Source organism: Ranitomeya imitator, chromosome 2, assembly GCF_032444005.1.
Source record: "Ranitomeya imitator isolate aRanImi1 chromosome 2, aRanImi1.pri, whole genome shotgun sequence".
Classification (NCBI taxonomy): Eukaryota; Metazoa; Chordata; class Amphibia; order Anura; family Dendrobatidae; genus Ranitomeya; species Ranitomeya imitator.
Genome location: NC_091283.1, coordinates 379,267,093 through 379,283,261, shown reverse-complemented (window position 1 = coordinate 379,283,261; position 16,169 = coordinate 379,267,093). Strand labels below are relative to the sequence as shown.

General features: G+C 40.1%; 1 protein-coding gene across 1 annotated transcript in view; it reads left to right on the top strand.

Annotated features, from left to right (window-relative positions):
- LOC138664055 (zinc finger protein 420-like) overlaps positions 1-13,721 on the top strand; it is an 81,811-nt gene extending 68,090 nt beyond the window's left edge. The window contains exon 10 of the mRNA XM_069750472.1: positions 12,045-13,721. Within this exon, the coding sequence (XP_069606573.1) occupies positions 12,045-12,828 (784 nt within the window). The 3' untranslated portion in view covers positions 12,829-13,721. The remainder of the gene's footprint in view (positions 1-12,044) is intronic.
- Positions 13,722-16,169: the final 2,448 nt, after the last annotated feature.

The window sequence follows — 16,169 nt, the reverse complement described above, 5'->3', positions numbered from 1 at the left end:
GTCAACTTGTTCGGCAAAAAACAAGACCTCACATGACTCTGTGGACCAAAATATGGAAAAATTATAGCTCTCAAAATGTGGAGGCGCAAAACTATTTTTTGCAATAAAAAGTGTCTTTTAGTGTGTGACAGCTGCCAATCATAAAAATACACTAAAAAACCCGCTATAAAAGTAAATCAAACACGCCTTCATCACCCCCTTAGTTAGGGAAATATAATAAAATTTAAAATATGTATTTATTTCCATTTTCCCATTAGGGTTAGGGTTGGGGCTACAGTTAGGGTTAGGGTTGGGGCTAAAGTTAGGGTTGGGGCTACAGAAGGGTTAGGGTTGGGGCTAAAGTTAGGGTTGCGGTTGGGGCTACAGTTAGGGTTGGGGCTACAGTTAGGGTTGGTTGCTAAAGTTAGGGTTAGGGTTGGGGCTAAAGATAAAGTTGGGGGCTAAAGTTAGGGTTGGGGCTAAAGTTAGGGTTTGGATTACATTTACGGTTGAAATTAGGGTTAGGGGTGTGTCAGGGTTAGGGGTGTGGTGAGGGTTATGGTAAGGATTAGGATTAGGGGTGTGTTAGAGTTAGGGATGCGGTTAGGTTTGGGATTAGGATTTGGGGTGTGTTGGGGTTAGGGATGTGGTTGGGATTAGGGTTAGGGATGTGGTTAGGGTTGGGATTAGGGTAAGGGGTGTGTTTGGGTTAGGGTTTCAGTTGGAATTGGGGGGTTTCCACTGTTAAGGCACATCAGGGGCTCTCCAAACGCGACATGGCGTTCGATCGTTCAATTCCAGCCAATTCTGCGTTGAAAAAGTAATACAGTGCTCCTTCTCTTCCGAGCTCTGCCATATGCACCCAAACAGTGGTTTACCCTCACATATGGGGTATCGGCGTACTCAGGACAAATTGGACAACAACTTTGGAGGTCCAATTTCTCCTCTTACCCTTGGAAAAATACAAAACTGGGGGCTAAAAATAATTTTTGTGGAAAAATTTTTTTCTTATTTTCACGGCTCTGCGTTATAAACTGTAGTGAAACACTTGGGGGTTCAAAATGCTCACCACACATCTACTGTATATGTTAGGGGGTCTATTTTCCAAAATGGTGTCACTTGTTTGGGGTTTCAATGTTTAGGCACATCAGTGGCTCTCCAAACGCGACATGGCGTCCCATCTCAATTCCAGTCAATTTTGCATTGGAAAGTCAAACGGCGCTCCTTCCCTTCCGAACTCTGCCATGCTCCCAAACAGTGGTTTACCCCTACATATGGGGTATCGGCGTACTCAGGACAAATTGAGAAACAACTTTCGGGGTCCAATTTCTCATTTTACCCTTGGGAAAATAAAAAATTGGGGGCAAAAAGATCATTTTTGTGAAAAAATATGATTTTTTATTTTTACAGCTCTACATTATAAACTTCTGTGAAGCCCTTGGTGGGTCGAAGTGCTCACTACACATCTAGATAAGTTCCTTAGGGGGTCTGCTTTCCAAAATGGTGTCACTTGTGGGGGGTTTCAATGTTTAGGCACATCAGGGTCTCTCCAAACGCGACATGGCGTTCTATCTCAATTCCAGTCAATTTTGCACTGAAAAGTCAAACGGCGCTCCTTCCCTTCTGAGCTCTGCCATGCACCCAAACAGGTTTCTGCTAATAACCAAGAAAAATTATCTTTCACAATTGGTGCAGAATCCAACCAGAGGAGCAGCACTTTTAGACCTAATACTATCTAATAGACCTGACAGAATAACAAATCTGCAGGTGGTCGGGCATCTAGGAAATAGCGACCACAATATTGTACAGTTTCACCTGTCTTTCACTAGGGGGACTTGTCAGGGAGTCACAAAAACACTGAACTTTAGGAAGGCAAAGTTTGACCAGCTTAGAGATGCCCTTAATCTGGTAGACTGGGACAATATCCTCAGAAATAAGAATACAGATAATAAATGGGAAATGTTTAAGAACATCCTAAATAGGCAGTGTAAGCGGTTTATACCTTGTGGGAATAAAAGGACTAGAAATAGGAAAAACCCAATGTGGCTAAACAAAGAAGTAAGACAGGCAATTAACAGTAAAAAGAAAGCATTTGCACTACTAAAGCAGGATGGCACCATTGAAGCTCTAAAAAACTATAGGGAGAAAAATACTTTATCTAAAAAACTAATTAAAGCTGCCAAAAAGGAAACAGAGAAGCACATTGCTAAGGAGAGTAAAACTAATCCCAAACTGTTCTTCAACTATATCAATAGTAAAAGAATAAAAACTGAAAATGTAGGCCCCTTAAAAAATAGTGAGGAAAGAATGGTTGTAGATGACGAGGAAAAAGCTAACATATTAAACACCTTCTTCTCCACGGTATTCACGGTGGAAAATGAAATGCTAGGTGAAATCCCAAGAAACAATGAAAACCCTATATAAGGGTCACCAATCTAACCCAAGAAGAGGTGCGAAACCGGCTAAATAAGATTAAAATAGATAAATCTCCGGGTCCGGATGGCATACACCCACGAGTACTAAGAGAACTAAGTCATGTAATAGATAAACCATTATTTCTTATTTTTAGGGACTCTATAGCGACAGGGTCTGTTCCGCAGGATTGGCGCATAGCAAATGTGGTGCCAATATTCAAAAAGGGCTCTAAAAGTGAACCTGGAAATTATAGGCCAGTAAGTCTAACCTCTATTGTTGGTAAAATATTTGAAGGGTTTCTGAGGGATGTTATTCTGGATTATCTCAATGAGAATAACTGTTTAACTCCATATCAGCATGGGTTTATGAGAAATCGCTCCTGTCAAACCAATCTAATCAGTTTTTATGAAGAGGTAAGCTATAGGCTGGACCACGGTGAGTCATTGGACGTGGTATATCTCGATTTTTCCAAAGCGTTTGATACCGTGCCGCACAAGAGGTTGGTACACAAAATGAGAATGCTTGGTCTGGGGGAAATTGTGTGTAAATGGGTTAGTAACTGGCTTAGTGATAGAAAGCAGAGGGTGGTTATAAATGGTATAGTCTCTAACTGGGTCGCTGTGACCAGTGGGGTACCGCAGGGGTCAGTATTGGGACCTGTTCTCTTCAACATATTCATTAATGATCTGGTAGAAGGTTTACACAGTAAAATATCGATATTTGCAGATGATACAAAACTATGTAAAGCAGTTAATACAAGAGAAGATAGTATTCTGCTACAGATGGATCTGGATAAGTTGGAAACTTGGGCTGAAAGGTGGCAGATGAGGTTTAACAATGATAAATGTAAGGTTATACACATGGGAAGAAGGAATCAATGTCACCATTACACACTGAATGGGAAACCACTGGGTAAATCTGACAGGGAGAAGGACTTGGGGATCCTAGTTAATGATAAACTTACCTGGAGCAGCCAGTGCCAGGCAGCAGCTGCCAAGGCAAACAGGATCATGGGGTGCATTAAAAGAGGTCTGGATACACATGATAAGAGCATTATACTGCCTCTGTACAAATCCCTAGTTAGACCGCACATGGAGTACTGTGTCCAGTTTTGGGCACCGGTGCTCAGGAAGGATATAATGGAACTAGAGAGAGTACAAAGGAGGGCAACAAAATTAATAAAGGGGATGGGAGAACTACAATACCCAGATAGATTAGCGAAATTAGGATTATTTAGTCTAGAAAAAAGACGACTGAGGGGCGATCTAATAACCATGTATAAGTATATAAGGGGACAATACAAATATCTCGCTGAGGATCTGTTTATACCAAGGAAGGTGACGGGCACAAGGGGGCATTCTTTGCGTCTGGAGGAGAGAAGGTTTTTCCACCAACATAGAAGAGGATTCTTTACTGTTAGGGCAGTGAGAATCTGGAATTGCTTGCCTGAGGAGGTGGTGATGGCGAACTCAGTCGAGGGGTTCAAGAGAGGCCTGGATGTCTTCCTGGAGCAGAACAATATTGTATCATACAATTAGGTTCTGTAGAAGGACGTAGATCTGGGGATTTATTATGATGGAATATAGGCTGAACTGGATGGACAAATGTCTTTTTTCGGCCTTACTAACTATGTTACTATGTTACTATGTTACTATGTTGTTTACCCCTACATATGGGGTATCAGCATACTCAGAACAAATTGTACAACAACTGTTGGTGTTCAATTTCTCCTGTTACCCTTGGTAAAATAAAACAAATTGTAGCTAAAGTAAATTTGTTGTGAAAAAAAGTTAAATGTTATTTTTTTTTTAAACATTCCAAAAATTCTTGTGAAACACCTGAAGGGTTAATAAACTTCTTGAATGTGGTTTTGAGCACCTTTAGGGTCTGCAGTTTTTAGAATGGTGTCACACTTGGGTATTTTCTATCATATAGACCCCTCAAAGTGACTTCAAATGTGATGTAGTCCCTAAAAAAATGGTGTTGTAAAAATGAGAAATTGCTGGTCAAATTTTAACCCTTACAACTCCCTAAGAAAAAAAAATTTTGGTTCCAAAATTGTGCTGATGTAAAGTAGACATGTGGGAAATGTTACTTATTAAGTATTTTGTGTGACATAACTCTGTGATTTTAAGGGCATAAAAATTTAGAAAATTGCGAAATTTTCAAAATTTTCACCATATTTCCATTTTTTTCACAAATAAACGCAGATAATATCAAAGAAACTTTACCACTAACATGAAGTACAATATGTCACGAGAAAACATTGTCAAAATCACTTGGATCCGTTGAAGCGTTTCAGAGTTATAACCTCATAAAGGGACAGTGGTCAGAATTGTAAAAATTGGCCCAGTCATTAACGTGCAAACCACCCCTGCATGACACAATTGCATGATTGCAGTACCGGTGGATGACAATAATGATGGTGATCATGACAGTCTGAGTTGGTGAAAAAAATGACATCACAATGACATTACTGGGATTAATATTATCCAATTAGGCTGCTCAGATTAGTTTTTTTTCCTCACAGACCCGAATTTGATCTGTTTTCATCCATGTGTCAGACTAGTGTCACCTATTCAAGTCTATGGGTGTGCAAAAAAAATTCTGTCCTATGTAGATCAATCATTTAGCATACAATTTTCATTCATACCCTGTAATTCTTTAACATTGGGTACTGTATTTAGTCTTGCAACTTTTAATAACCTTTTGGATTGCTTACAGAAGACAATTGAGTTGGCTAAAACTCGGACAATTTTTTTATACATTCGTGAACTTTTCCTGAGAGTGTTTGTAAATAGTGTGCAGAATCTTTCATAGTTACATAGGTTGAAAAAAGACCTTACTCCATCAAGTTCAACCTTTCTCCACCAATTTTACACTATCTTGATAGAGAAGCAGTTCAAAGCAGCTGCTAAAGGAGCATAAACTAAGTTATAATATCACTTTCAGCATGGTGTTTGGGATGGAAGGAAGAAAAATATTGTTATACACAGGCTGAGTTGCAAACAGGACTGTGCAGTCGGTAAGCCAAACCACCGACTTTCTATTTCAGTCCATGGATAGCATACTTCAGTATACATGAATAATGTCACTTATCTTCTTAACCCCAGACCGACCACACAAATTTTCGTTTTGGCACTTTTGATTTTATTCTACTCTTCCTCTAAGAGCCATAACTTTTTTTTTTTGATGAGTTGTAGATTTGGATGATGCCTTTCATTTTACAATTCAAAGTGCTGGAAAACAAGAAATACTTTGTGATGCAATTTTACAATTGTCTATTTGGTTGTTTTGTTTTACGGTGTTCATTGCATTGAAAAATGACCAGGTAATATGAATATTCAGGCCAATTCAATTTTTTTATTGAAGTGATGAAAAAAATGGAAAATTTTGAAAAAAATCTGCTTGTGTCACAATTTTCTGAGATTCATAACTTTTTTTGGCTCATGGAGCTGTGAAACGGCTTGTTTATTCCAGGGCAGGCATATATTTTTATTGATACCAATTTGGGATAGATATGAACATTTTTTATTGCTTCTCATTGCTTTTATTTTTTTCCTGCAACTTGGAAAAAAAAAACCCTGTTTCTCGTGTTTAACCAAATTGGTAAGATGTTTCAGACGAGCATGTTGTTTTTTTTATGGAAAAAAGGGAGTGATCACTTTAACTATATTCTGCAATACCATAGCATTGCAGTATATAGTAAAAATAATGGTCACCTATAAAGCACAGTGACAGGCTGGACATCAATGGAGCACTGTTATGGCTGTCATGCTAACCCATCGTCAAACCATGATTGCACGGAACGGTACTTTCTGAGCTGCGCAGTGTAAATTGTAATGACATCATAGGCGTCCCTGCACATTTGCTCTCCCTCCTCATAGCAGGGATGCCGACATGTTCTCACCCTCTCTGTTCCGATCCCCGCTGCATCTGCTTTTTCCCAGGGCCTGCACACAGCTTGCTGGTCTCCCAGGAGAATGCTCAGGGCGCACTCTCTCTGCTTTTTTAAGGGGCCAAGTGCGCATCTGAAAATGTGCCCATTCAATGGATGGGAGACATCAGCTATTTAAGGCACCCTCCCCAATAGGGAGGTACCTTAGCAACTTTAGTTCTTAGTGTATTACATGTACGTATTAGTTGTAAAGTCCCTGTACCCATGCTCCCTGTTCCTGTTCACACTGTCCGTACTGATCCTGTCCGTCCTCTTCATCCTGATCCCGTTCATCCATCTCATCCTGATTCCTTCCATCGTGTGATCTTGAACCCATGTCTGCCCTGTGTTCCTGTACCTATCTTGTCCATGTGTGATCTTACATCTGTCCTGTCTACCAGCCACACATTCACCTGTAAAAACTCCTAACTGGTCATGTTTCCCTGACCCTTTGGGGACAGCTCCTGCAGCTTCGGGATCTGTACTGGAGTGGTATCTGGCGTCCACCTGGGTTCAAGTCTAACCATACCATCAGGGGTTCTAGTGAAGAACCAGATGGCCACTTAGTTACGCCCCTCCAGGCTCTTCCTGATTCATGGCACAGTGGTTCCGCAGCTACTGTAAGTGCGCAACATAAATGCCATAATCAGAAATTAACAGCTGCATTCAAATAGTTTACAGTAGTTGGCATAGTTTGGCTCCAACCGCTGCTGTTAGATGCAGATACTGGCTGAATAACACAGCCAGTGTCTGCTGGCATCAATGCAAGCTCAGTTCCTAAGTTTTTATCAAAGACAGAGACCCGTATGTTGGGAAGGGGTTAAAGAGTAACTGTACATTGCAATGAGGACTTAATGACCGCTACTCTGAGGCGGTAAATGAGTTGAGAAACAACGTCCATCAATAGATCAAAGAATTTTCATTTTTTACCTTTTGATGACCTGTAGGACATGATGGTTAAAAATCAATTTTAGAACATTTGATGTTTGGAAGTGTGACAGTTTGTTATAGATCGGGATCCCAAGGATGCAGCACAGGCAGCAAATACCTTGATGCCAAATGTACACATGAGGTGCGGAACCCTTCAATCGCCAGCTGGAAAAGGGGAAAGGCAGTACCCTTATCCCTGCCAGCTATCCCTTTGGAGGCCTTGCTTCCTGTCCCCACAACAGGCCTGAATTTGATTCCCGCAAGTGTAATATGTGCAAAAAGTGAAATATGTCATCACTACCTACGCTGACAAAAAAAATAAAAAGGAGTACCTCCTCACCCAAACCGCTTGTATTTTCTCCAGCTGTTTTGTTCTGGGTGGGATAGAGCGGAACTCAGTGGTAATTTACATTTGGTTACTGTCAGCCATATTGTCACTTTGGGGCAGAGGGACACTTGTGCTAACTTGACTCTAGTCGCTCGAGAGTTGTTTTTTCTAAGGTTATATTGCCAAGCAAAACCCTGACTGTCACAGGAATTGGAGGGGTCAAAACTGCTCTGCTCGTGGCATGGTTTTACCTTGATTGTGGTACAAGGATGGGATTAAAGTAAGTGAAGGTATCTGAGAACATTCACATCAATGTCTTTTTAGGTGCTTATTAGGTGCACTTAGCTCATTGTTAGCCTGTTGAGATAGATGAGTAGACAAGTGAGCTTAAGAAATGTAGTGCCCCTTTAGAGTCTTATATGTGTAGTGCGTGGGCAATTTATTGTGACATACTCCATTACAACTTATTTTGCTTCCCTCTCCAACCACCTTGCTGAAAGTACTGTTTTAACTGCCCTGTTCATGCCCACTTAGCAACCGGTTTAAAAAACTGCTGTGGCAGTAAAGAGAATCTGTTATAAGGTTAATGCTACCTGAATAGTGATGAGTCAGTGATCAGTATCAGTATGAATCAGAGCTTGGCTGTGTGGTTGCAGCAAGGTATATTTTTTTTAAAGAAAATATGAAAACATGGTTTGAAATGCCAGCAGGAGACTACAGGGAGAGGCCTGAGTAGTCCAATGACACCCCCTCTCCCTGTTTCTCTCTGCTTCAAACTGGTTGATTGACAGATCCCTCTGTCTGTATTGTAGGGGTTACACTCGCTCAGGTGCGACGGCTGACACTCAGGAGGCACTTTCCATTAAAAGTTCACAGGGTTTATTGCTCCATAAACCACATAGTAGATAACAGAAATCAAATAGCCTTCAGCTCAGGAGCAGAAAATACAAGTGTCCAGTCCTTCAGGCTCAGTCCTTGAGCCTTAACACACTCTGGAGGCTTTCACCTCCACACACACCTCCTGTGTTAAGCATTAGCCTGTCTTTTATGGATCTAACCACACCCATGAACCCATCACATGATTAGACATGGGGTTATGACATCACCACAGGTCCTGAAACACACATAGATAGACATGGTTATGTGCATCAAAGAAAACACTCCGGGTTACATCACAGCGACAAGCCACCTATGTGACACATACCTCCCGTCGACTACACAACCTTTAGCCATGCTACAGTATATACATGAGAGACAGCATGTGAGTTCTGTGTTCTCCCTGTGTTTGTAAATAGTATTAGTTTGGATTCTTGCAAAACCAGCAGTTCAAAGCTGCTACTAAAGGAGCATAAACTAGGCAGTTAAAACAGCATCTTAAGTATGGTGTTTGGCATTTGGGACAAAAGGAAACAAAAAAAAATGTAATGGAGTATATTAAAAAGTTTCATAACTTTGTAAAAGCTGATCAGTAGTTTAATAAAGAGAAAAATGTTGTTATGCTTTAAAATGGTTATCTTGGACTATGATATGAATGAACTAACCTTAGTATAGCCATAATGGTTAAGAAAGGGAGACACGTTTCCAGCTTTTTTCCCACAAGCCTCGACTTTCAATATTATTAACATTTATGGTGAATGTCTCTTTCCAAATGCTACTCATTCTCAATTAAATAGCACCAAGATATGCAGACTTCTATGGTTTTGCATATACCTAGTTGTAAAACCAATGGATTGGTAGTTTTTCACTATATGATTGAATTGTCCAGCTGTCAAAAAAAAACTTTTGGCTGAATACATATTAAATCCCCCATCACTCCGTTGCTGATAATCCTGTTGTTTCCTTTAGTATCTGTTTACATTGCTGCATTGACGATATTGGTTGTTCTGGTGATTACAGTATGTATGTGATTTGACTGTTGCGCTCCAAAATGCTCCACTGAGATGATATGCCATACATGCCCCTTTATTATCTGCAGTGATAGTGTTTTTTTTTACTTGGAATCTTTATGATGTTACATTGGCTCATTATCTTCCCATTCAGGTCCCTACAATATCGGATCCTCTCAGTGGAGATCTTCCATATAAGAGAATTCTCCTGAGTGACCCTACAAGGATGCAGAGGGACCGGGACCGGGACAAAATGGCGGAGAGGATATTACACCTCACCCTAGAGATCCTCTTCCGGCTTACTGGAGAGGTGAGAGATTCTGATGACGCCACATTACATCATTCTTATCTATGGGAATAACAGATGGACAGAACTGGAGAGGTGAGGACGCTGGAAATGTCTGTAGTGAGGTTTATTAATGTGTCTCCCCATAACCAGGATTACACAGTAGTGAAGAAGACCTCTAGTGAGCGCTGTCAGGCCCCAATGTCTGATAGATGGGGAAGAACCCTGAGCCCAATCACAATGCCTCCTCCTCACCCCCTGATACACGAAGACATCAATGACCAGAAGATCCTAGAACTCACCTACAAGATGATTGAGCTGCTGACTGGAGAGGTGACACTGCTGGGAATGCTGGGACATTATTCAGTAATGCTATGAAGGGATGGGGGATGACGGTATCATTGTATGTGTCAGGTTCCTATAAGGTGTCAGGATGTCACCGTCTATTTCTCCATGGAGGAGTGGGAGTATTTAGAAGGACACAAAGATCTGTACAAGGACATCATGATGGAGGTTCCCCAGCCCCTCACATCACCAGGTAATAGACAGGACTAAATACACACGGCCTATAATTATCTGTATGTAGAGAATGAATTCAGTCCCTGTATGTGTTTCCTCCAGTTCTATCCAGTAAGAGGACAACACCAGAGAGATGTCCCCGTCCTCTTCTTCCACAGAACTGTAAACAAGAAAATCCCAATGATCCTCAGGATCATCAGGTAGATGGAGAGAAGGTGTCATGAGATCTCCCCTATGATGTGTAGAAGGTTATGAAGGTCTTGTGTTCAGTCTTGTATCATCCACCAGTGTTATACATTGAATGGCCATTTTATGCAAAATATTTCTGGTCATCTTGTTAATTAAAGGTGTTTTCCCACCAACAAATGTTCATTTTAATCAATAGATCGTGAAATAATAAAAAGTTCCACAATTGGATGTGTTTAAAAAAATGTTCCTGTGCTGAGATAATCTTATAAATGTGCACCTGCTGTGTACTGTGTAATGTCGGTGTCTTATTGTGCAGGGACATGGTCTGATCGTAGCACATCTCTTGGGCAGAGGAGGAAACAAAAGAATATACTGTACATACAGGACACCACAGGATCACATCTGATTCTTTCTTTGAAGTAAAACATTGTTGAAAAATGGGCAGAGAAATGTTTTACCTCACAGAAAGAATCAGCTGTGATCCAATGCAGTAATGTCTGTATATTTTGTGTCCTCCCCTGCCCAGGAGCTGTGGTATGATTAGAACCATGTCCTTGCATGGTCAGACACAGCCATTACAAAGTACATTTCAGGGGCACATTTATCAGACTCTCTCAGCACAGGAACATTTTATTTAAACACATCCAATTGTGGAACTTACTATTATTCCAAGAACTATTGATTAAACTGAACTTTTCATTGGGAAAACATCTTTAATGATCTTTTGTGTTTTTCTAAATCAATTCACATGACTTTTACAATATTTATTTCAGGGTAACGATATGACCAAAATGATTATAGAGACATTTGTGATGGGTGATGTGCGGTGTAAAGAGGAGATTCCTACAGATGAGTATACAGGTGAGTAGTAACCAATAAATGCAGAGAAGACTCACATCAGGGTAAATTAGTGTACAAAATGGAGTTCAACATGTGTACATTAGAGATTACACTCTCTAATTGTCCAGAAAACCAGATTTATTGGTACACTGATGGACCATGTGACCATGTATTGCACATACATCTTGCAGAATTACCATTACCTGGTGATAGTGGACGCCAGCAGTTGTGAATTGACAGTTCAGAAGGCCAACCTGATGCCCTAACATAATCTATTAGTCTCTACTTTGAGGTTTACTATTCCTATTATTTTATTGGGTGATTAATTACCCTTTACTGTACTTTATACTGAAATAATGTTGAAATGTTATAAAATGTATGTATTTTTTTAAGTTACTGTTTTTGAAAAATAATGTTTTTTTTCTTGGCAGATTACTTTAGAAGCAGCTCAGATGGACATTTGTTATTGTCAGAATTTAAAGCAGATGATCAAGGCATTACACCAGATACTTACGAAGAGCATGTTCTTATACCAGTTACAACTCCAACCCTTCACAGCAAAAATGTATCATCTGATTCTTTTCAACAGGTTATATCCTCTGTTTCATTAAAGACTGCTAAGCAACATAAACCTAACAAAAGGGATGGTGAACTTCAAAGAACTCAGATAGGGGAGAAGCCATTTTCATGTTCAGAATGTGACAAGTCTTTTAAGCAGAACTCAGTTCTTGTTAGACATCAGAGAATTCACACAGGGGAGAAATCAGTTTCCTGTTCAGAATGTGGGAAATGTTATAGCAATAAATCAAGACTTGTTAGACATCAGAGAATTCACACAGGGGAAAAGCCATTTTCCTGTTCAGAATGTGGGAAATGTTTTAATCAGAAAACAAATCTTGCTAAACATATGAAAATTCACACAGGAGAGAAACCATATTCCTGTTCAGATTGTGGGAAATGTTTTAAACAGAAATCAGAGCTTGTTACTCATCTGAGAATTCACACAGGGGAGAAACCATTTTCATGTTCAGAATGTGGGAAATGTTTTACAGTTAAAGCAAATCTTGTTACACATGAAAGAAGTCATACAGGGGAGAAACCATATTCATGTTCTGAATGTGGGAAATGTTACAGCATTAAATCAAGACTTGTTATACATCAGAGAAGTCACACAGGGGAGAAACCATTTTTATGTTCTGAATGTGGGAAATTTTTTTATCGAAAATCGGCTTTAGCTGCCCATCAGAAAATTCATTCAGGGAAGAAGCCGTTTGCATGTTCAGAATGTGGAAAATGTTTTGTGATGAAACCCTATCTTATTATACATCAGAGAACTCACACAAGGGAGAAACCGTTTTCATGTTCAGAATGTGGGAAATGTTTTATAGGGAAATCAAATCTTGTGATACATCAGAGGACTCACACAGGAGAAAAGCCATATTCATGTTCAGAATGTGGCAAATGTTTTCCAGAAAAATCAAAACTTGCTAAACATCAAATAACTCACACAGGGAAGTAGCTTTTTAAAATTATATTAATTTTTATTGACAAATTGTACAAGAAAAATCTAACAATTTCAAAGTCGCACTTCTAAAAGAAGAAGGGTAAGCAATTTAGAGCAGTAACTTGGTAGTGGGAAATGTATAAAATCACTAATAATCGCCTGAAAAATTAGATTCCAGTTCTAAATTCTATATCCATGTATATCGTACATGTGAATAAAATAATTTACACTTGTATGCACTGTACCTAAAAGGGTTGTGACTTTTTCATTATGACTGTGTATTTTATAACTCCAAGGCATCCTGTATTGGTGCTCCGAAATTAACTTCATATTCCTGATACGGTTGCTCTAATTCTTTATGAAGTGGTAGCTAAATGTTAATATCCTCTGAGCTAAGTCCATGCCTCTTTTAATACATGACAGTATCCTTTTGGTATAAAGACTCATTCATATGTCCGTTTTTATATTGTAAGTGAAAAAGAAGGTCCGATTTTTATCAGAGCTTAATCAGGGTTTCAGTAGTTTTTCTGATAAGCAAAAAATAGATGGCGGTTTCTCAAGCTTCTTCTAGCAAACACTCAATGAAAAACAAACTTCACTAGGATGCCATTAGTGTGCTGACCATTTTTTCAATGATCCAATAACGTGAAATGGTGAGTTTGATCCACAAGTAGGTTCATAGTTAGTGATGAGCGAGTGTACTCGTTGCTTGGGTGACCTCCGAGTATTTATAACTGCTCGGAGATTTAGTTTTCATCGTGGCAGCTGAATGATGTACAGCTTCTAGACAGCTTGATTACATGAATTACATGATTACATGAATTACATGATTCTAGACAGCTTGATTGCAACCAGGCAACCCCCACATGTACTCAGCCTGGCTAACAGCTGTAAATCATTCAGCTGCCGCGATGAAAACGAAATCTCCGAGCAGTCATAAGTACTTGGAGGTCACCCGAGCGTGCTCGGGAAAACCCGAGCAACGAGTACACTCGCTCATCACTATTCATAATCGGAGACATGTTTCCATATTTTTTTTTAATGCAGCTGATTGGGTACTGTTTTTCAGACTGTCTTTAGTCTGTGATCTAAAAGTACACTCCAATCCTGCTAATCAAGTGACTCTGATAGTTAAAGGGAATCTGTCACCCCCAAAATGGAAGTTGCGCTAAGCCCATCGGCATCAGGGGCTTATCTACAGCATTCTGGAAAGCTGTAGATAAGCCCCGTTGTAACCTGAAAGATGAGAAAAAGAGGTTATATTATACTCACCTGGGCAGGCGGTCCGATCCGATGAGCGTCCGGTCCAGGGCCTCCCATCTTCTTACGATCCAAGCAAAGTACTGCAGTGCGCAGGCCCCGGCGTCTGCGCACTGCAGTAGTTTGCTCTGCCCTCAACAAGGCAGACAAAGTACTCCTGCGCCGGAGCCGCAAAGTGAAGACAAGAAGAGGACGTCATCCTATGAAGATGGGAGGCCCCGGACCGCGACGCCCATTGGACCGGACCGCAGCGGGAACGCCCCTGGGTGAGTATAATCTAACCTCTTTTTCTCATCTTTCAGGATACATCGCGGGCTTATCTACAGCATTCCAGAATGCTGTAGATAAGCCCCTGATGCCGGTGGGCATAGCTCAACTTCCATTTTGGGGGTGACAAATTCCCTTTAATTATATTAGGGTATACCTTCTCAATGGAGATTCACAGGACTTTAGTCCAGTGGCCAGGTCAGTATTTTGTGGCTGCTGAATCCGAGCCCTACAAACCGTCTCCTACCTATGTGCAACATCGTGTATGCATCATGCCGCAAGAATTATGTTACATCTGTCTAGCCGATGAAAGAAATGAGCAGGGGATCCCGGCAGGTAAAATACGGTTCAGAGGTCTCCCATTCAGACGCCACATCAAGAAAACTTCAATTTTTTGCTGCTAAAAGTGGTTCTACAAAATATTAATTCATGGGGTGTACTTAAATCTTCATACAATGCTTCTACATTTTGGCCTAGTATTTGTTAAATAACGTCAAGATGTAATCTGTAATGTGTTGTTGTTGCTGTTAATCTGAAGTTGTATTTTCCTAATTTTGAGAGCTTCTAAAGTCCAGATGTTTTGAATAATGTCCTAAAATGTAACATTATAGAATTCAATAAGGTTGTACATTAGTTTTTTGTTTTTATTTGTGGAAAAATGTTGTAAAATAAGAATGTTTTCAAAAATAGAAGTGATAATTGTTTATTATTAATTAATAAAATGCAAAGAGAATGAAGAAAAGAGAAATCTATTACATCAATATATTTTGTGACTGCTTTTTGCCTAAAAAAACAGCAGCAAAAGTATCAATTCTTCTAGATACACTTGCCTACAGTCTTTGAAGGAACTCAGCAATGATGTTGTTCTAATCATCTTGTAGAGCTAACCACAGACCTTATGTGGATGTTGGTTGTGCAAATCCTTTTTTTGACTCCTCATGTAATCTTAGAAAGACTCAGTGTTGAGATCATGTAATTGGGGGACCGTATCATCACGTCCAGGACTCATTTTTCTTCTTTACACTGAAGATAGTTCTTAACGATATTGGCTGTATGTTAGGGGTTGTTGTTTTGCTGTAGGATAAATTTGGAACCAATCAAACACCTGATCTAGTAAAATATAATATAAGTATCTGCCTGTATTTCTCCGCATTGAGGACAACAAAAAATGGGCAACGTTGAGGGCTGTAGATGCTGTGGTCGGACAGGGAAACTTAGTGCAGCAGATGAAACACACATTATGCCTGCTTGCTTTCGAAATATGAAGATGCCAAGCAGTGCCATCATCTCAGAACTAGCAGTACACAATAAATAAGTCTGGCTAGAAGTGTTTTCATGGTGGAATTGCATTAAAAATTCCTTACCTTTTGACATGGAAAAAAGGCCAAGCACAAAAACATAGGAACTTGGGTGCAGAAAAATGGCAACAGATGCTCGGGACTGGTGAGTTAAAACTTAGAATATTTTGTTTAACAAAAGGCAGTTTGTTCATTGAAGTGCTGGAGACCGGCACAAAAATGAGTATCCACAGGTCCTGCAAGTTTGTGACTGCATTTCAGAAAATGGAGTTGGAGATTTGGTCAGAATTAATGGTGTCTTCAGTGCTGAAAAATCCAGGCAGATTATTATCCATCATGTAATACTATCAGGGAGGGGCCTGGCTACAAATTATTCAGCAGGATAATGACCTCATCGTACACACATGGGTCCGCTCAGAGGTGTAGCTAGGATTTTGGTTCAGGGGGCTGGCGAAGCTTCTGAGTGGGCCCTTAACCAGGTAACCTTGATTACAACTCGGTGACACACCCTAATAGTGGAGGGGGACCTCA